At 35.0% G+C, this 21,191-nt stretch overlaps 1 protein-coding gene across 1 annotated transcript in view; it reads right to left on the bottom strand.

Annotated features, from left to right (window-relative positions):
• Window positions 1–21,191, bottom strand: part of ADAMTS5 (ADAM metallopeptidase with thrombospondin type 1 motif 5) — a 66,024-nt gene that overhangs the window by 6,994 nt on the left and 37,839 nt on the right. The window contains exons 3-7 of the mRNA XM_058185808.1: window positions 17,645–17,812; window positions 11,047–11,330; window positions 10,188–10,371; window positions 5,794–5,969; window positions 1,252–1,427 (exon numbers count right to left, since the gene is read on the bottom strand). Of these exons, the coding sequence (XP_058041791.1) occupies window positions 1,252–1,427; window positions 5,794–5,969; window positions 10,188–10,371; window positions 11,047–11,330; window positions 17,645–17,812 (988 nt within the window). The remainder of the gene's footprint in view (window positions 1–1,251; window positions 1,428–5,793; window positions 5,970–10,187; window positions 10,372–11,046; window positions 11,331–17,644; window positions 17,813–21,191) is intronic.

The raw sequence follows: 21,191 nt of genomic DNA on the forward strand, positions 1-21,191 counted from the left end.
AGAAGCTTTCACTAAACTCCCCACTTAAAGCAACTACAAATGTCCCTTGGACTAGTAATTGGCTACAGAACAGAAAGAAGAAATAAACAGATGGTGTTCACATTGGAGAAACATACAAAATGGAACAACATCAGGTTTGGGGTCTGAGATCACTGTTTTTCAATTTTGTTTATAAATGACTGAGTGACATATAATAGAAAGATAGCCAAATTTGTTGGCCTGAATAATAAATTCAAGAAAGATACTGTATTGCAAAGTCTTAAAAAGGATAATTACATGCAAGGATATAGTTCACTATCAATAAATGGAAGTGGAATAAAAAAATGCCTTGCATATATATTAACGAATACTTTTGCATGAATCTCATGCTAAGTTGACTTTGTATATAAATATACAGATAGGATGAGACTATTGCCTTACACAATGTAAGCCGCCCTGAGTCTTCGGAGAAGGGCGGGATATAAATGTAAATAATTAAAAAAAAAGAATCATTAGGAAATGATTAAAAAAAATAGAGCTGTCAATGTAGTCATTGTCTTATCTAAATTTATGGTGGGACTGTAGTTGGGGTAGTTTGGTCACCATACCTTAAAAAGAAAGAAAGATAACTAGGATGATTAAGGGTTAAATCAGTTCTCTAGTAGGAACTAGGCTATCATATATGGGCTTTTTATTAAAAAAATGATACAAATATGCCTAGCATTGAAATTGTCACTCAAATTCACTAAAACCAAATATGGAATGCTTCTAGATTTTTAAAGTAAGCAGTCTATCAAATGGGACAGGTATCAATTTACCTTTTATAACATAGGGACAAATGTGACTAAAGTCTTGATTTCTGCCTCTTGAATGAGACAGAATATCTTAAATAGTAGCTGCAGACATGGATAAGAGTTTAAACTCTCCCTTCCTTCTCAGGTTTACCTAATTGACCACTACATGTTACAGAATGGTTCTTTGTCCTGATACAGCTAGAATCTTATTAAATTCTTAAGTTCTCAGTAAGTAAATACAGAGGCAACAGATCTGTCTCTTGATGAGTTTCACTGCATATCTGAGTGTACCCTACATACATATTTTTAAAACTTCAATAGCCAGGTATGGGGCCATTGAAATAGAGGATACAATATTCTTTACCATATGTTTGTTATATAAAATACATTTTTGCTGAATTCCGCATAAATGCTATTTCCTATGACAATAAGGAATTTGGATGAAAATGACTTACTGTATTGTTTATTTTTTACTTACCTCTTTTTATTAAAGTGCCCTATAATTTTTGTGCAACTGGAATTGTCTCCACCACAAATTCCACACTTATCATACTGAAGCTTTGAACCAATAATGCCATCACATCCAGTCCGTACACATTTTCCACGGACACATACTGAATTGCTGTATGGCCTACATTCTGTTCCATCAGTCACCTGTTCGATAACATAACTATGTTTAAATTGAAATTTCTTTTCATTTTTAGTTGCTCATAGCCACACAAGCAATAAACATTATGGATAAATATAGAACATTGTTAATACACCTATTAATAGTTTACATCTAATAATAATATAGTAATAAAATATGCAATTTTATATTAGACTATCTTTCTCCAACTGTTTAAAGAAAAGCCAGCCAGGGCTACTACATGCTGAGCTTTAAAAGAAAAATCATATGCTTACACTGATTTTACTAGTGAACATTCTATACATAAAACTTCAGAAATGTAAATATTCAATAAGCAAGCAGAGTAGCTATTTTACCTTTTGAGAGAAAACTACATAGTAGCCAGTTCCTTTAGCTCGGCAGGTAAGCTTGCAAACATCTCCTGGGAGCACTCCTGCATATTTTGGGACCCATTCTACAAACGTTTTGACACCTTTTGCATCTGATTGGTAACCATTTCTTGCTTCACATTGTTCTTGGCGAAAAGCTTTAGCTGAAGAAGAACAACTCATTCATTATTATTCATACCTATGGGACAGTGTCTCACAAGTTAATGTAAATATCAAGGGTGTTGTTTCTAATACCTCAGTACTGGAAGACTCAGGTTCTATTTCAGGACAAAGCAGTTAAAAGCCAAATACTCTTACTTAATCAAAAAATATTTTCATGCCCATCACTGATGAAGTTAGTGCAAATCCTCAATCAACCATTCATCACCTTCAATCATCCAATGATCAACCACTCATTGCTCAACCAACCTGCATTCCACCACCTGTTACAAAAACCCCTCAATCAACCACAAATCAAAACTAGGTATGCACGCCCCTTACCTCTCCTACACTAAATACTACAGGTCTCAAATGTAAATTAATAAATGCAAGAAGTATTGTAAACAAATTACCTGAATTTATCCTCTTATTAAACAATGGTACATTTGACATCATATTTGTTTGTGAAACATGGCTAAACTCATCCTTCAATGACTCTATTATTTCTAACAAAGAATACCAAGTCCTTCGATCAGATCGTGAACACCGCAGAGGTGGTGGTGTAGCTATTTTTTTACAAAAAAACACTGAACTTAAAAAATATTCAAGTTCCACATAAACTCTCTACCTGAAACTATTGTTTGTGACCTGTGAACACCACACTTAGATTCATACTATGCTACAGAGCCCCTGACTACGACATCACTCATGCAAATATGTTAACCTCACTACTAACATGGGCTACCTCTTGCCCATATCCTCTCATCTTTCTGGGAGACCTTAATCTACCTTCTATAAACTGGATAACAAATGAATGTACAACTGAACCAATCCATACTACACTATACAACGCAGTTACAAACCTAGGTCTTGAACAACTAGTAACTAACAATACTAGACTCATGAACTGCCTTGATCTCATCTTTTGTAATAATGCAAACTCAATTTATGGACTACAAGTAAAAGAACCCTTTTCCAACAGTGACCACTGCATGATAGACTTTTATCTAAACATACGCCCTCGCATAAATCATCACAACAATAGTACTCCAAACGACAATTTTAAAAAAGCCAACTATGACCTTATAAACAATGATCTCTCATTTCTTGACAGGCAAAATCTATTCTCAACCTGTATCACTGTAGAAGACTACTATAAAGTATTCCTACTTGAAATCAATAAAATCATCAAACTATACGTACCACAAATCAACACCAAAATCAAAAAGAAAAGCAAATTACCCATATCAATAAAAAAACTGCAATCCAAAAAAAAATCCCTCTGAAAAAAAACAAAAAGGGTTATGTAGCAAACTTCAAAACCGCTACAAGAATATTTGCAACCAAATAAAAACAGAATGTAACACTTACCACACCAAACAAGAAGACCTTCTACGCACTAATTCCAATCGTGCTTTCTATAATTTTGTAAACAATAAACTTAAAGAAACAAGATCCATCCCACCACTAAAAGAACCTAACGGCAAAGAATGTACGGACGAAACATTCTTCGGCTCAGTCTTTGTAAACAGTGATGGCTCATATCCAACATTCCCCAATCGTACAAATAATATTAACAACGACTTAACTCATATAAACTTCACAGAAGAAAACAACGACCTAACACATATAGACTTCACTGAAGATAATGTTGAAAAAGCCCTTCGCAACCTGAAACCATCTTTATCTATTGGACCAGATGGACTATGTGCATACTTTTTAAAAAAACTTTCAATTAATATAGCTGAACCCTTAAGCATAATCTTTAATAAAGCCTTCAAAACTAGTTCCCTTCCAAAACTCTGGTCTCTAGCCACAGTCATCCCTATCTTCAGAAAAGGAGATCCAAGCCTAGTTGAAAATTACAGACTTATCTCTCTATGCTGTGTCTCATGCAAAGTAATGGAATCTATCATAAACCAATCCATTACACTCCACCTTGAAACAAACAACCTTCTCTCTAATAAACAATTTGGTTTCAGAAAAAAATTGTCTTGTAACTTACAACTTCTTCATTGCAAAAACATATGGACTACCAACCTTGATCAAGGTAAAGCAATAGATGCAGTCTACATAGACTTCTGCAAAGCTTTTGATTCAGTAGTACATGATAAACTACTGCTCAAACTAAAATCCTACAGCATTTCGGGACCTCTTCACAATTGGATAAATGCCTTCCTGTCAAACAGACAACAAGTGGTCAAAATTGGTAACGCTATATCAAATCCTGTTCCTGTCAAAAGTGACGTTCCTCAAGGTAGTGTTCTTGGTCCAACACTCTTCATACTATAAATAAATGATCTCTGTGACCTCATCTCAAGTTATTGTGTTCTCTTTGCTGACGATGTCAAACTATTTAATACCACTAACAATACTTCTACCCTTCAAGAAGACCTCGACTTAGTTTCCGATTGGTCTAAAACTTGGCAACTCCAAATCTCTACCAGCAAATGCTCAGTCTTACATATTGGAAAAAAGAATCCTATCAACAAGTACAAACTTGATGATCATTACCTTACTGACGACCCTCACCCTGTCAAAGATCTTGGAGTTCTCATATCAAATGACCTAAATGCCAAAGTCCACTGCAACTACATAGCAAAAAAGGCTCTAAAAGTAGTTAACCTAATTTTACGCAGCTTCTTTTCCAAAAACTCTACACTACTAACTAGAGCATACAAAACATTTGCCAGACCTATTCTTGAATACTGCTCATCAGTCTGGAACCCACATCACATCTCTGACATAAATACAATAGAACGCGTCCAGAAATATTTTACTAGAAGAGTTCTTCACTCCTCCGAAAACAACAAAATACCTTATGCCACCAGGCTTGAAATCCTGGGATTAGAAAACTTACAACTACGTCGACTTTGACATGACCTGTGTTTAACACACAAAATCATCTATTGCAATATCCTTCCTGTAAATGACTACTTCAGCTTCAATCGCAATATTACAAGAGCAAAAAATAGATTCAAGCTTAATGTCAAGCCCCTTCAAACTTGATTGCAGAAAATATGACTTCTGCAACAGAGTTGTTAATGCTTGGAACTCATTACCTGACTCCATAGTCTCTCCAAAATCTTCAACCAAAAACTGTCTACTATTGACCTCACCCCATTCCTAAGAGGACTATAAAGGGCGTGCATAAGAGCACAAAAGTGCCAACGTTCCTGTCCTATTGTTCTCTTTATTATATCTAATTAATAAAGCTATGTATATCCTTTACTTATATTTACTTATATTATATAATATTTTACTTATATTTACTTATATTCCATGATATGTTTTTCTTTTTTACTATGACAATAAGGAATTTGGATGAAAATGACTTACTGTATTGTTTATTTTTACTTACCTCTTTTATTAAAGTGCCCTATAATTTTGTGCAACTGGAATTGTCTCCACCACAAATTCCACACTTATCATACTGAAGCTTTGAACCAATAATGCCATCACATCCAGTCCGTACACATTTTCCACGGACACATACTGAATTGCTGTATGGCCTACATTCTGTTCCATCAGTCACCTGTTCGATAACATAACTATGTTTAAATTGAAATTTCTTTTCATTTTTAGTTGCTCATAGCCACACAAGCAATAAACATTATGGATAAATATAGAACATTGTTAATACACCTATTAATAGTTTACATCTAATAATAATATAGTAATAAAATATGCAATTTTATATTAGACTATCTTTCTCCAACTGTTTAAAGAAAAGCCAGCCAGGGATACTACATGCTGAGCTTTAAAAGAAAAATCATATGCTTACACTGATTTTACTAGTGAACATTCTATACATAAAACTTCAGAAATGTAAATATTCAATAAGCAAGCAGAGTAGCTATTTTACCTTTTGAGAGAAAACTACATAGTAGCCAGTTCCTTTAGCTCGGCAGGTAAGCTTGCAAACATCTCCTGGGAGCACTCCTGCATATTTTGGGACCCATTCTACAAACGTTTTGACACCTTTTGCATCTGATTGGTAACCATTTCTTGCTTCACATTGTTCTTGGCGAAAAGCTTTAGCTGAAGAAGAACAACTCATTCATTATTATTCATACCTATGGGACAGTGTCTCACAAGTTAATGTAAATATCAAGGGTGTTGTTTCTAATACCTCAGTACTGGAAGACTCAGGTTCTATTTCAGGACAAAGCAATTAAAAGCCAAATACTCTTACTTAATCAAAAAATATTTTCATGCCCATCACTAATGAAGTTAGTGCAAATCCTCAATCAACCATTCATCACCTCCAATCATCCAATGATCAACCATTCATTGCTCAACCAACCTGCATTCCACCACCTGTTACAAAAACCCCTCAATCAACCACAAATCAAAACTAGGTATGCACGCCCCTTACCTCTCCTACACTAAATACTACAGGTCTCAAATGTAAATTAATAAATGCAAGAAGTATTGTAAACAAATTACCTGAATTTATCCTCTTATTAAACAATGGTACATTTGACATCATATTTGTTTGTGAAACATGGCTAAACTCATCCTTCAATGACTCTATTATTTCTAACAAAGAATACCAAGTCCTTCGATCAGATCGTGAACACCGCAGAGGTGGTGGTGTAGCTATTTTTTTACAAAAAAACACTGAACTTAAAAAATATTCAAGTTCCACATAAACTCTCTCTACCTGAAACTATTGTTTGTGACCTGTGAACACCACACTTAGATTCATACTATGCTACAGAGCCCCTGACTACGACATCACTCATGCAAATATGTTAACCTCACTACTAACATGGGCTACCTCTTGCCCATATCCTCTCATCTTTCTGGGAGACCTAAATCTACCTCCTATAAACTGGATAACAAATGAATGTACAACTGAACCAATCCATTACACTCCACCTTGAAACAAACAACCTTCTCTCTAATAAACAATTTGGTTTCAGAAAAAATTGTCTTGTAACTTACAACTTCTTCATTGCAAAACATATGACTACCAACCTTGAGCAAGGTAAAGCAATAGATGCAATCTACATAGACTTCTGCAAAGCTTTTGATTCAGTAGTACATGATAAACTACTCCTCAAACTAAAATCCTACGGCATTTTGGGACCTCTTCACAATTGGATAAACGCCTTCCTATCAAACAGACAACAAGTGGTCAAAATTGGCAACGCTATATCAAATCCTGTTCCTGTCAAAGGTGGCGTTCCCCAAGGTAGTGTTCTTGGTCCAACACTCTTCATACTATACATAAATGATCTCTGTGACCTCATCTCAAGTTATTGTGTTCTCTTTGCTGACGATGTCGAACTATTTAATACCACTAACAAGTTATTGTGTTCTCTTTGCTGATGATGTCAAACTATTTAATACCACTAACAATACTTCTACCCTTCAAGAAGACCTCGACTTAGTTTCCGATTGGTCTAAAACTTGGCAACTCCAAATCTCTACCAGCAAATGCTCAGTCTTACATATTGGAAAAAAGAATCCTATCAACAAGTACAAACTCGATGGTCATTACCTTACTGACGACCCTCACCCTGTCAAAGATCTTGGAGTTCTCATATCAAATGATCTAAATGCCAAAGCCCACTGCAACTACATAGCAAAAAAAGCACTAAAAGTAGTAAACCTAATTTTACGCAGTTTCTTTTCCAAAACTCTACACTACTAACTAGAGCATACAAAACATTTGCCAGACCTATTCTTGAATACTGCTCATCAGTCTGGAACCCACACATCTCTGACATAAATACAATAGAACGCGTCCAGAAATATTTTACTAGAAGAGTTCTTCACTCCTCCGAAAACAACAAAATACCTTATGCCACCAGGCTTGAAATCCTGGGATTAGAAAACTTACAACTACGTCGACTTCGACATGACCTGTGTTTAACACACAAAATCATCTATTGCAATATCCTTCCTGTAAATGACTACTTCAGCTTCAATCGCAATATTACAAGAGCAAAAAATAGATTCAAGCTTAATGTCAACCGCTTCAAACATGATTGCAGAAAATATGACTTCTGCAACAGAGTTGTTAATGCTTGGAACTCATTACCTGACTCCATAGTCTCTACAAAAAATCTCAAAATCTTCAACCAAAAACTGTCTATTATTGACCTCTCCCCATTCCTGAGAGGACTATAAGGGACGTGCATAAGAGCACAAAAGTGCCTACCGTTCCTGTCCTATTGTTCTCTTTATTATATATAATTAATATAGCTATGCATATCCTTTACTTATATTTACTTATATTATATAATTTTTACTTATATTTACTTATATTCCATGATATGTTTTTCTTTTTTACTATGACAATATTTATGTATACTGTTGTGACAAATTTTTAAAAAAGTTCCACAGGATCATATTATGATGAGTTGTGTACCATTCACTATAGTAATGAACTGCCTTGACCTCATCTCAAGTTATTGTGTTCTCTTTGCTGAAGATGTCAAACTATTTAATACCACTAACAATACTTCTACTCTTCAAGAAGACCTCGACTTAGTTTCCGATTGGTCTAAAACTTGGCAACTCCAAATCTCTACAGCAAATGCTCAGTCTTACATATTGGAAAAAAGAATCCTATCAACAAGTACAAACTTGATGGTCATTATCTTACTGACGACCCTCACCCTGTCAAAGATCTTGGAGTTCTCATATCAAATGACCTAAATGCCAAAGCCCACTGCAACTACATAGCAAAAAAGGCTCTAAAAGTAGTTAACCTAATTTTACGCAGCTTCTTTTGCAAAAACTCTACACTACTAACTAGAGTATACAAAACATTTGCCAGATCTATTCTTGAATACTGCTCATCAGTATGGAACCCACATCACATCTCTGACATAAATACAATAGAACGCGTCCAGAAATATTTTACTAGAAGAGTTCTTCACTCCTCTGAAAACAACAAAATACCTTATGCCACCAGGCTTGAAATCCTGGGATTAGAAAACTTACAACTACGTCGACTTTGACATGACCTGTGTTTAACACACAAAATCATCTATTGCAATATCCTTCCTGTAAATGACTACTTCAGCTTCAATCGCAATATTACAAAAGCAAAAAATAGATTCAAGCTTAATGTCAACCGCTTCAAACTTGATTGCAGAAAATATGACTTCTGCAACAGAGTTGTTAATGCTTGGAACTCATTACCTGACTCCATAGTCTCTACAAAAAATCCCCAAATCTTCAACCAAAAACTGTCTACTATTGACCTCTCCCCATTCCTAAGAGGACTATAAGGGGCGTGCATAAGAGCACAAAAGTGCCTACCGTTCCTTTCCTATTGTTCTCTTTATTATATCTAATTAATATGGCTATGCATATCCTTTACTTATATTTACTTATATTATATAATATTTACTTATATTTACTTATATTCCATGATATGTTTTTCTTTTTTTACTATGACAATATTTATGTATACTGTTGTGACAAAAATTTTTTAAAAAAAAGTTCCACAGGATCATATTATGATGAGTTGTGTACCATTCACTATAGTAATGCAAGCCACCTACAGTGTGTAAGCCACATGTTGAGTTTGACATAAGATGGTGGCTATATACATGTAATAAACAAATAAATAAACAGACCAACATCAGAGGCCTTCTATGCAGGCCATACAGATGGCCAAGCTGTTGTGACTGCAGTAATATTTCCACTCTATTACTAATTTCAACTTCCTTTCACAGGCTACAGAAAATGTAACAAAAGAACAGCACATGATAGTCACCTTTTCAGCTTGTAGCTACCAGATCTGTAATTGTGATGAGATTACCCATGTATTGGCAAAGACAATCCTTCTGTTTTTTTTTAACAATCACAACTATGCTTCCTACAACCTGACCAATACTGTATGATATCTGGAGAGATTGGATTTATGTACACAGATGTGGAATGGAACTTTGTGTCTTCCCAGGATATTCATCAAGTGGAGTTTGCTGCAAATAATTTAGATTTACATAAATCTGAGCCCAGAATTTTCTCAAAATTCCCATCTGAACTTAATTCACAGTCCTTCCTTCCCAAGAAGTCAATATGACATCTCAATTTCATTTCTTTTTCTTTTTAGCCATAGAGTAAGATTAGAAGAGGAACTATTAATTTTATTATTATTGTTAAACATTTGGAATACAGATATGCAAAAATGGACCAGTAGATTCTGGTTTTGCTTTTACGCACGTTTTTGGCTATAGTCTAACCTAGCCTTTGTATTGCTTGGGTTGCTATTTTTGGTTATAGAAATCTTACCATTGGCAGGACAGGGCATGATGTTACAGGACCGATAAACAGCCCGTTTTCCTGTACAATATCGACCATTGTTTCTAGGTGCTGGGTTATTGCAATGCCGATAGGCAAACTGGACACCTCCACCGCATGAACGAGAGCAATGTCCCCATGGTCCCCAGGATCCCCAGTTGCCATGGTTTGAAGCCTAAAACATAAATTTCATCATATTATAGAATACCAATTGATGGTAACTGAGAAAAAGTCAAATATAAGACATCTATACTTAGGCTCCTATTTTATAATTCTATCCACTTAGTTGTTTTTTTATTATGATTATTTTGATATTTTAACTTTCCTTGAATAAACTAAATATTGTTATTGAAAATGTAGTCTTTAAAATAAAGGTACATGACATTGGTCAGTCACTGATCTTAACAATGTTCCAGGCTGTTGCATTATATGATACCCCCCAGATGTGCAGAAATTTGGAGAAACTATAATAAATTAATGCATGAACAATGTTCAGCCAGTCATTTAATGAATGATCATGTTAGCCTATAAGGAAATTCTTCAGTATTTCAGTAAATTTGTTACACTAAAGATGGAAGCCCTAATCAGATATTTGGAATACTACGCCATATGGCATCAAAAGACATGCTGTATGGTTGATAAGATAAAATTTTCAATAAAATGAGCAAAAGACAACTCTGACGTCAATTGTACCCCAATAAGGGAATGTGGGAATCCTTGATTAACACTTCACTCTTCTAAGGGATTATTCCATTTGAAACATCAATTAAATGTGATTAATGTGATCAAACTAAATGTGCCTAATGTGATTAAAACTTCACCTAGTTTAGTAATTAAAATAACAACATACCGAATAATATTTTTTCTTTGTCTTATCAACACATTTCCCTTGTAGGCAGATCCTTCCTTTTCCACATGGTGTCCCCTCCACAGCAGGAAGCTTCTTGGTCAAGCACACCATTTGACCTTGGCGAACGACTGCACACCACAGACGAGAGCACACATCCATTCCAGGACATACTGTGTATTCAGGTCCAAATGCCAGCTTGCATTGGCGAATGGCATCATATGTTTGTCCTGGAAGTTCCTCAGGACCTAAGATATGTTTTCGTGGTTGATCCAGTAAACAGTTACCTGAAACAACAACCTCATTTATAATTTGTTTCCTTTCTAAGATACTTGTAATACTTCTAAGCTTTCCAATATAATAACATTTTCAAAATTTTCTTTCAACTCCATTTACTACTCATATTTGTGCAAATCTGGCAATTTATCATTACATCCTATTTGTATATTGTAAAACCTCTTCCTTTCTAATGTAGCTAATCTCATAGATTGCCAGTCATGACTGATTTATTTTAGCATAGTTCCACAAAAAACATGTGCTATACATTACACATAGATGCACACCTTTGCTTTGAATTAAATTTCAGTTTACAATTGATAGTATGAATGACAAAATGGGTCATAGAACTTTACTTTTCATGTGTGTTTGCTTCCATTTACCCAAAGTGACTTTGCGAGTGGGATCTTTCATATTAATCAATTGAATTTATAAACATTTTAAAAAAATAACCAAAACTGCCATTTGAGAATTGCTAAGGCAATACCACTTCTGTAAAGGTAAAGCTTTGAAAGGAAAGCCAGAATAAGCATGACTTAAAACTGTAGCCAACAAAATCATTTAAGAATAGAAGAAGCAGGTGAGAATCTTCTATTCGAAAACCAAACAAAATTGGTACAGGAAATAGAATATTGATGGATAAACATGCTTAAATGCAAGATGAATCACAAAACTGAACAGCAAATATTGACATCTTTAATAAATGGAAAAAGTTATCATCTATGATGACAGACTTTGACTTAACAGATACTTTCTTGAAAATAGCTTGTAAACTTCTCTTGGGATTTCTGCTCTAGATAATAACTGCTATTTGGAGTTCAAATGCACCTTCTCTTTTCAACTTTTCCCATTCTTTTTGTGAAGCTTGGGACATGGCTACACAACAGTGGGATGGGTTTGTTTTATTATTGGAGAGGGAAAGACCTTAGTTTTTGTAACTAGTTAGTGTTCTTTTGTTCTTCATGGTTCCCCAAGCAGAGGGTTTTTTGTTTTTCTTATGTACAATACTACTAGGACCAAACATGCACAGGATTTACAACATGAAAATCATGAATAGAGGGAATTATTCCTGCCTCTCACGTATAATTTGCACTTATACCAGTACAGAGGTATTTGACTAATCTGAAAGATTGTCTGCTTTATTTATAGCTCTTGTAAGAGAAAATAGGTTGCAAAATTCTTACTGTGTGGCTGCTTGGGATTTAATGAATCTTTATTTCTCTTCAGTTAAAACAATTTATCATAATCTGTCTTCTTTCCATTTGATCATGGATGAAAGCTTTAAATAATAAGTCTGATGCTTTAGAAGTATAATGAGAATAGACATATGGACTCATCTTTAAAAGTTTCTTTTTCAATAAATCAATTACATTTCCTTGAAGAACTAACCCATCATGTTTCAATGAGACCTATATCACTATAATTATGTCATTTTATCAAATCTCCACACAAAATTTACAACCAATGACATTTGTAGCCATATTTGGGCCCATGGGACAAATCCACAGTCAATATTATTCTTCATGCAAACATTTTTTTACATATTCATAAAAAGGCCACAAAAGAAGGAAGATATACAATTCCATTTAGAAAAGACAGCTTAGTCCATAGTCCTTGGTATGTATAAAGAATAATTTATGGCTGCTACTTAGTAGGAAAGAGTATCACTAGAGCAAACTGAAAACCAAGCCTAATAAAGATTTGATTAATTAATTCAATTGCAGGGTCTTTTTTTGCTGCCAGGTATTGTTAAGCAATAAAAACCTACAACTATAATATTTTCCAATAAGCTATTCCTTATCCTCACTTGCAAAAATAATTTTATGTTCAGGCCTCTTTACACCATTAACTGCTTTTTTAAAAAAAACCCAACCATAATAATGTTGAGAGTCCCCTTTGTGCACCTTATTTGTCAGTGGTTGTTTTGATTTCAATTCTATCAGCTTTCACTTTGGATCTTTGGTGGGTGGGGGATAATGGCAGATAACAAAATTGGTAACAAAAATAGCAATAATTGCAAAACTCTATCTCTAATTGGTTCTTAGGAAGAGATTAGACCACAAAGCTCTGGTTCATTTTCTTTATGAGATCTAATGAAAATATAGATCACAAATGTTATAAATAATGAAATAAGTTAAAATAACAGGAGAACATGCAGGTTATTTTCATGAAGTGGCATTGGCAATAGTTCAAGTTTATGGAGGTTTTTTTCCCTGTGGTTACAAAGGGAAGGAGTGGAAGAAAGAATGATGCTTTTCTTCTTTTTGGGGTAATGTGGCTAGCCAAGTATTCTAGCTAGAAAGAAAGCAGAAGTGACTGCTTTTGCCCACCCAGAGAAAGACTTTCTTCTCTCTCCACAGTTGGTAGATTGTACCAAAAAATGGATGCCCTTTTATAGGGTGTCTATAATAAAGGCACATGCTTTGGTGTACATTGCAACTAAACATAAATGCTTCCTTAGATAGTTAAAGGAATCTTTCACTACCTGTCCTTGCAGTAGCTCCATGTACTATAAGCTCAATATTCTATTTACAGTTGCTGGAGTATTTCTTAACCGCAGCCTGCAGGATTCCTTGTGGCCACCAGCTGTTTTCTAGGCAGTGACACTTGTCTCGTTGTTGGCTACTGTAGCATTTCTCTGTCTACATGCAGAACAAATGCCAACTTCCAAAGCAGCAGACTTATTTTTCTGTTTATTGTTAGAATAAACAATGTGGTAAGTCAATATTGAGTGTCACATGCTAAGCTACTAAAAATACTGTTTCTAAACCATTAATTGGGTCTTAAAAACAATAAAGATGCTTATTTGTAGTTTCTAAATGTGTTTCTCCAAAAAAGGAACAAGTGTTTTGGGGGGAATGCATACCCCTGTTCTCAGTATTAATGCTGTCTTGAGAGGTGGTCATTGTTAATTTTTAGATCATGTTGCCTCCTTTATCTTGTCTATCCAGAGGTCCTATAATCACTGGCTAGGAAAGTAGAAGTAGCTAGGAAAAAACGCTCTCTGAAACAGAACAGGCTATCAGGCATATGGAGTATTCCAATGTAAAAGTTCCTATCTTTCTATATGGAAAGTGGGTGTAGAACAGGAGCCTCCAATCTTGGCAACTTTAAGACTTGTGCACTTCAACTCCCAGAATTCTATTATAGTGAGACTAGAACTCACAGTTTTAGCCTGGTTATTAACCACTACACCAAACTGGAATTATTTATTATTATGGTTAGTCGTTCAGTGAGCCAAATATTTAGATATTGTCAACTCCAGATAACATTGCCATTCCCCACCTTAAAGATTCAATGTTTGATCCTCACTGTGCATCAGACCTTGATAGCTTGGGTCAACTACATAGTCATCATGGTGGTCATGATCATCCAACTCACTTCAGTCTCTAAACTCTTCCAAAACCATAAAAAATCTAATGCTACTCCAAGGACAGCATTGAGCAGTTCAGACTCTATACAGCAAAGAGGACAGTGCAGTAACAGCAAACACAACTGAAAGCTCCCAGAGTCTCTCAGATAACAGTATGTACTTTCCCATTGTTCCAGCCTTTATAATTACCACAGATAAGGTTTATAAAGTAATTTCACAGTCCAAACTTTCCACACTCCTAATATTCATCCACCAACACCCTTAAATATACTAGGCCACCAAAATTCTAGTGTCATCATGTTGCCTTGGTACCATTGTGAGGAAACACAAGTTATCTTACCAATTGGCAACAGGTTTCAGACCCTTTCAGAATCCAAAATGAAAAATCTGCTTTTGCTACTGCCAAGTCAGGATTTTTTTATATTAAGATACTTATTTATTATTTTTCAATGGCTGGATTTTGATTACAATCCTATTAATTTTTGTTATCGGGAGAAACAATAATAGCCGAATCCTGTCTTTTGTTAATGTGTCGAACTCAATCTAATTTTCCAGGGGGAAAATCCTCCTATCAATATATCAGTATAGCTAATGCTTCTGAGTACATATAATACATCTGTGGAGAGGCAAAAAGATTGTTCACCAAGATATTTAGAACTACAAAGATTTTGATAGGAAGATTGCAGGAGATAAGCTCTAAATATTTCTGAAGAAAAGCACTTTGTAAATAAAAATCAATTTAGGCTTCCCCACCCCTTGGAAAGATAGGCTGATATGTAGCTGGATAGCTGATAGCTGGAGTCTGTGTTATCAATGTTTAATCAGTTCCAGAAAGAGCACTCTTTATTAATTTAATTCCCTCTTTATTACTTTTTAAGTAACTCAAGGCAGCAAATGAACATAATACGCCTTCCTTCTTTTATTTTGCCTACAACAACCCTATAAGGTTTGTTTGGCTAAGAGACAGTGATTGGCCTAAAGTCACCTAGATGGGTTTCATATCTAATGTAGAACTAGAACTCACAAAATTTTCTCTTCTATTTCTCACAATCCTGTGACATAATCCAATGCATACTGACTGGTTTAAAGAAAAGCTGAGCAAGTATTGTCTGTCCATCATCTCTCTCTCTCTCTCTCTCTCTCTCTCTCTAATGTATCTGCTGCCCATCTTGCGGTTCAGACAATTCTGAGCAGTTTTTAACTAGAGGCTAATTAAATACCTCTACATCCTCTAAGCGTGTTCAGAGATTAAAATAAATGGAAGAAAGGGGGGATGGATGAGACAGAAGATATATGTAGAAGGATTCTATAGCAAACCTATTCTTGCCCAAATGGATAATTACTAAAAATAGCACATCTATTGTTCATTCATAATTAGAATGTGGACTGACATGAGTTAATGCTTATTAATTGCTCAATAAGAAACAAAAAATAATAGAAGAAAATGGGATAAAACATCTGATTGCATTGTATTGGAAATATTCCCAAATAGTGCTTTTCTAGAGTTTTGCATGTAAACTCTGTTTTTCATCTATAAGTATTTTAGTTGCCATAACAACTGGATCCATTCCTCCGTTAGGTCATTTTTGTCTAAGCCTTCTGGAATTTAAAATAGTTAAGAGCTGCAATTGCTTTATGAGTGCACTGAAGCATTTTGTTAAAAAGTTGATGAATAATACTATATGATAATAAGTCATAATAAGAATAAGAACCTGTGAGTTCCTTGAAGCAGTATGAAGCATGCATTTAATAGTCTAGAAAACTAAGTACTAATGTCTGCTTAACAATCTTTGTAGTGTATCATTTTTGCTTCAGTTATTCTCCTATTCCATGTTTTTCATCTATTGTTATCAGTACTTAGAATTAGTTGCTGTTATCATTACTTTATATTTGTTTAATACCTCTTCGTATATTTTATCCAAGACTCCTAGAATGGAGTTTCATAAATCCAAACAATTTCTGAGGGCAGGAAAGATAATTTTTTGTATTTTTGGGGGCCCTTCATTGTTATCAGGATTTTGCATCTGGAATCAGGTAGCCCTATATTATTTATATTTGAGTGTGTGTGTCTTTGAGTCAGTGGACACCTGGCAATTCCCTCAACAAGTCCCTGCAGGTTTTTTTTCAGAAGTGGTTTGCCATTGCCTGCTTCTTAGGACTGAGAAAGATTGACTGGACCAAGTTCACATAGTTGGGACTAGCATGGTTCTTAACCACAAAACCAAACTGGCATTATTTATTATTATGGTTGCTTGCTTAGTGAGCCAGATGTTTAGATTGGATTTAGCATTTTTATTCATACATCGTTCACAAGGATCTGAGATAGGCAGATGTTGTTATTTGATGGTATTAAAGTATTCTTGCAAGGTATGAGGGATTTTAAGTAAAGCTGCATTTTGCAATCGATTGTCAGGGATTTTGTGGTCTCCAATTGCTTTGGGATTGGACCCAAAGTGCCTAATACTATTGGTATTTTGCTTTCTTTTACCACCGTCATTCTACTTCTCTTTGCGGGTTTTCATATTTTGTGATTTTCTCCAGTTTTCTCTATTCTATTGTCTACAGGAACTGCAATATCTACTGTCTAGTCTTTTTAGTCTTATGAACAATTGCTAAGTCTGGAGTGTTATGTGGTAAGTGCTTGTCTGTTTGAATTCTTAAATCCCAGAACACTTTACTTTCTTCATTTTCTTTTACCTTATTACTACCTGCTGCTATTACTGTTAATTGAGAGAGCAACAACAGAGTTTTAAATGTGCTACAGTACTCTGCCTACCCATTGGAATCAGATACCAACTATTTCTGGAGTTGCATAGATATTACACTGAAGGAGTGTGAAAGTATTAATTTACTATTAGATTGTCTCTTAAAATTAAACTATAAACTTAATTTTTAAAACTTGGGCGGTTCTCAAAATTTAGCATGATATCCAGTGTCAATGTCAATACATACCATGCCCATCATCCAGAAATTCTGTTATCGTTACCGAAGTACATTTGGACCATGGTTTGGAAGCATCAATGCTTGTTAAGATGGAAGACATAAGTCTCTTATCTTCCATGGAACCAAAGTTCTCTTCACAGAATTTGGAGTCATCATGGGAAAGTCCAAGGAGATGTCCTTTGGAAACAAAATAAACAACAACTATAACGTTTTACTGCTGAAATATAAATTCAAAGAACATATTTTTCTCCTGAAATTGACAAATGAAAATATTTAGCCATTTATTAAATATTGCAGGTTTGTACTGTATGAAGAAAAATGGTGATCGTTTTGTGACTCAGTATATTTTTATTGAAACTGTTGGAAACTACATTTTATAGCTTTCCAAATGGGATTGTATCCTCTTATTTTAAGGCAGGCACATACTTTGTATTATGAAAGTATACAAAGGAGCTGCAAATCATGATCAGCAGAAACTAACCCACAATGAGGAATAACTTTGAAGTTCATGGGAAATGATCAGTTCTACTATAATTAAATTGATCAAATTTATATTTTTTTCCTGGCTCTACCCAACTCGTCTTAGGTAGAACTCAGAGAAGAAATACAGTATGGCTCTCAGCCTAAAAACACTAATTAGGCACTGCTGCTTTAGAAAGTTTTAGAAACATAACTTGAGTAATGGCTTCTTCGTTTTTCTACCATAATTCATTCTAAGAAATTATATTGTCCCAAAAAAGTTTATTATTGAATTTTCAAACTTTTGGCCTACATCACATAAGCTTCAAAAGCAACTCTATCAGATTTATGAGTCACTGGGAGAAAAGCAAGGTAAGCATAAAATAGTAAATTCCCAAATATGTGTCATCATCACCTTGCTACTTTATTCCCAGTTCCTAATCCTACTGCCTTTTATATTTTATCACCGATTCCAAGGAAACATTGTGGTTTTCAGACGGACTTTGGCAAAAAAGCTTCCCTGTCAAATCACTCCATTTCATCTTCATTCCTGAAATTTATTTGCAGCTTTCCCTACTATGTCACTGAATTATAGGCTCTGATGATTTTAGATTATTCTCTGACTCTGTGAAGGAGTTTACTCTGACAAATCTGATGATACCTTACAGAAATGATTTCAGCGTAGGATCTCTACATACAAATATCCTTTTTCTCTTGATTTAATACTGCAATGCAAGCAAAAATGTGGGTATTATTTCTTAAAAGAATATGTGGTTAAATGGAAAAGAGCAAATTACAGTAGCTGTAGCTACTGTATATGCTGTTCCTTTAATTATAATTGCCAGACTAGGTAATATCACAGAGAAGCATCTGAAATGCATACGGGGCAGGTAAAAACATAGTATAAAATATACTGTTCTCTCAGATGAAAACTGAAGAAATACACCCATGATTTGCAAGCTGGGTAATTGGCATATTATGTTCTGAAATCCCAACACTTTTCACTGTCCTGAGAACTGTTTTTCTCCAATAAAATGCAAGCTTGAGAGACTCCAGTGCCATAAGGATGTGGTCACTATAGCTGACCACACCATAATTAACCATCTCCAGCATTAGTTCTTGAGCCACTTGGAACTAAACAACCTAGAAAAGCAGAATGATATAATCATAGAATTATGCTGAGATGATGGACTGCATCTTTGTCATCACTTCTACAGAGTGAGTCACAACGATACACTGGTAAAACAAATTTAAACAGTAAATAATTACATGGATGGAATTATATTTTTGCCAGGAAAGGGAGCAGAAGAATGTGAGTAGTGGAATAATAGAGTTTAACTTTCTATTCACGTTGTTGTCACTCTACCTACCATAACAGTGACAATTCAACAACAACAACAAATACAGTAAAAGTACTCCTGGAATATTAGTCCTGGAGTATGAATGAATTTAAACTAATTTGATCATTGACTGATTATGTGCCATCAAGCTGGTGTCCAACCATAGGGACCAGTTAGATAGATTCAATCATAACTAACATTGTGCAAACATTTAAACTGTTGCATGCATTCATGTATAGCATGCATTGTACCCATACGATAGAGAATCATTTTCCTCTGTGACCACATGTTCAGGAACTAAAACATTGCTGAGTTTTGTAACTAGAAGTATTTGGTGTTGTTGCTGAATTGTCTGGACCCGAGATGAAGAGAATGCTTTGCTGAGCTGAATCTGAAAAGCACAACAGAGAAGCATTCTCTTCATCTCGGGTCCAGACCACTTTATTTTGCTTTTCACAACACTGTATATATGCTGCTCTTTTATTAAACTGCAACTGAAGCCTATGGGGGGAAAAAATGCTACTGCTACTGACCAATTACCTAGATTCCAAAAATCAAGCAGAATTATTTTGGAAATCCTATCTGTCCTATAAAAATAAAACTTCCCTTGACTGGAGTTTGAGCCCTCCACTTCATGGATATATTTGTGTAGTTCTTGACAAAGTCACCACTTCCTCCTTCTAGGATGCTTCTCACATTCCCACTTCACCTTTAGCTCTAACATAACCCAGTAGTTTTCGATCCATGCTCAAGCCAGGCCCAAGAAAGTGAGCCAAATTTTCTATGGTTGAACTCCCTATACAATCTCTGGATGTCCCAGATTATCTTCTGAGATTTTCTGATTCAGGTAGCAAATAATGTGATTCATAAAATCTAATGCAAATTTATTGTGGAAGAACACAATAACTAGTTGGGCAATGAAATATTGACAAACAAGCTCAGAGAACACCAAGGACTCCACACAACATTTTGCCCTAGAAAATGTTCTGGAAAGTCTACTTGAATCTAGGTTGTTATTATGGTCCTTTGAGTCAATTTGACTCTTGGTCCATGCAGGGGTTTTGGTAAAAACCATCACTTTTAGAGATGGTTTTCTAATACTTTCTTCTGGGATACTTTTCAGATTCCCAGTTTAAGTCTAAGAGGAATTACTGGCCCAAGTTGACCAGCTAACTTCCATGCCCAGATGAATCAAGGACTAGTACTTGCGTCTCTCCATTGATAGTTCAGCACCTTTAACTACTGAATTTCTATGGATCTAGGTGGGATAATCTAATATCTTTATGAGACCTGTATAATTCATACCAATATCCAAGAAATATTATCACAGGGGCGCGTATGCTTTTGATTCAAAAACAGACAGTTGCTTTGGAGCAGGAATGGCGGTAATCTGCAACTCTTTAAAACGTTAGCAGAGTTTCTTAGGATCCCATGAGACTCTTTGAAAAGGAATATTAACTAGGTGTATTAGATTTTATCCCATGGTATCTATCATCCTGCTACAGTAATATGTAAACTAGAGCATAGCTTGATAAGTGACATCACAAGCTAGGAATGCTAGATGTCAAGTGGTATCTTTACCCAGAAATGTACAGCTTACATAAAGCACTTTTTTTCTTTTTGTAGCGTAGCTAGGTTTTTTGCCTAATTTTCCAGTAAGTATCATAGAAGCTGTAAGAAGAGTCAGCAATTGATTCTATATTGCTGTGTAATCTTTCTAATGCTGCAGTCTATGAAGTAACTCCACAATAAATGAA

This window comes from Ahaetulla prasina, chromosome 5 (genome assembly GCF_028640845.1).
Source record: "Ahaetulla prasina isolate Xishuangbanna chromosome 5, ASM2864084v1, whole genome shotgun sequence".
NCBI lineage: Eukaryota > Metazoa > Chordata > Lepidosauria > Squamata > Colubridae > Ahaetulla > Ahaetulla prasina.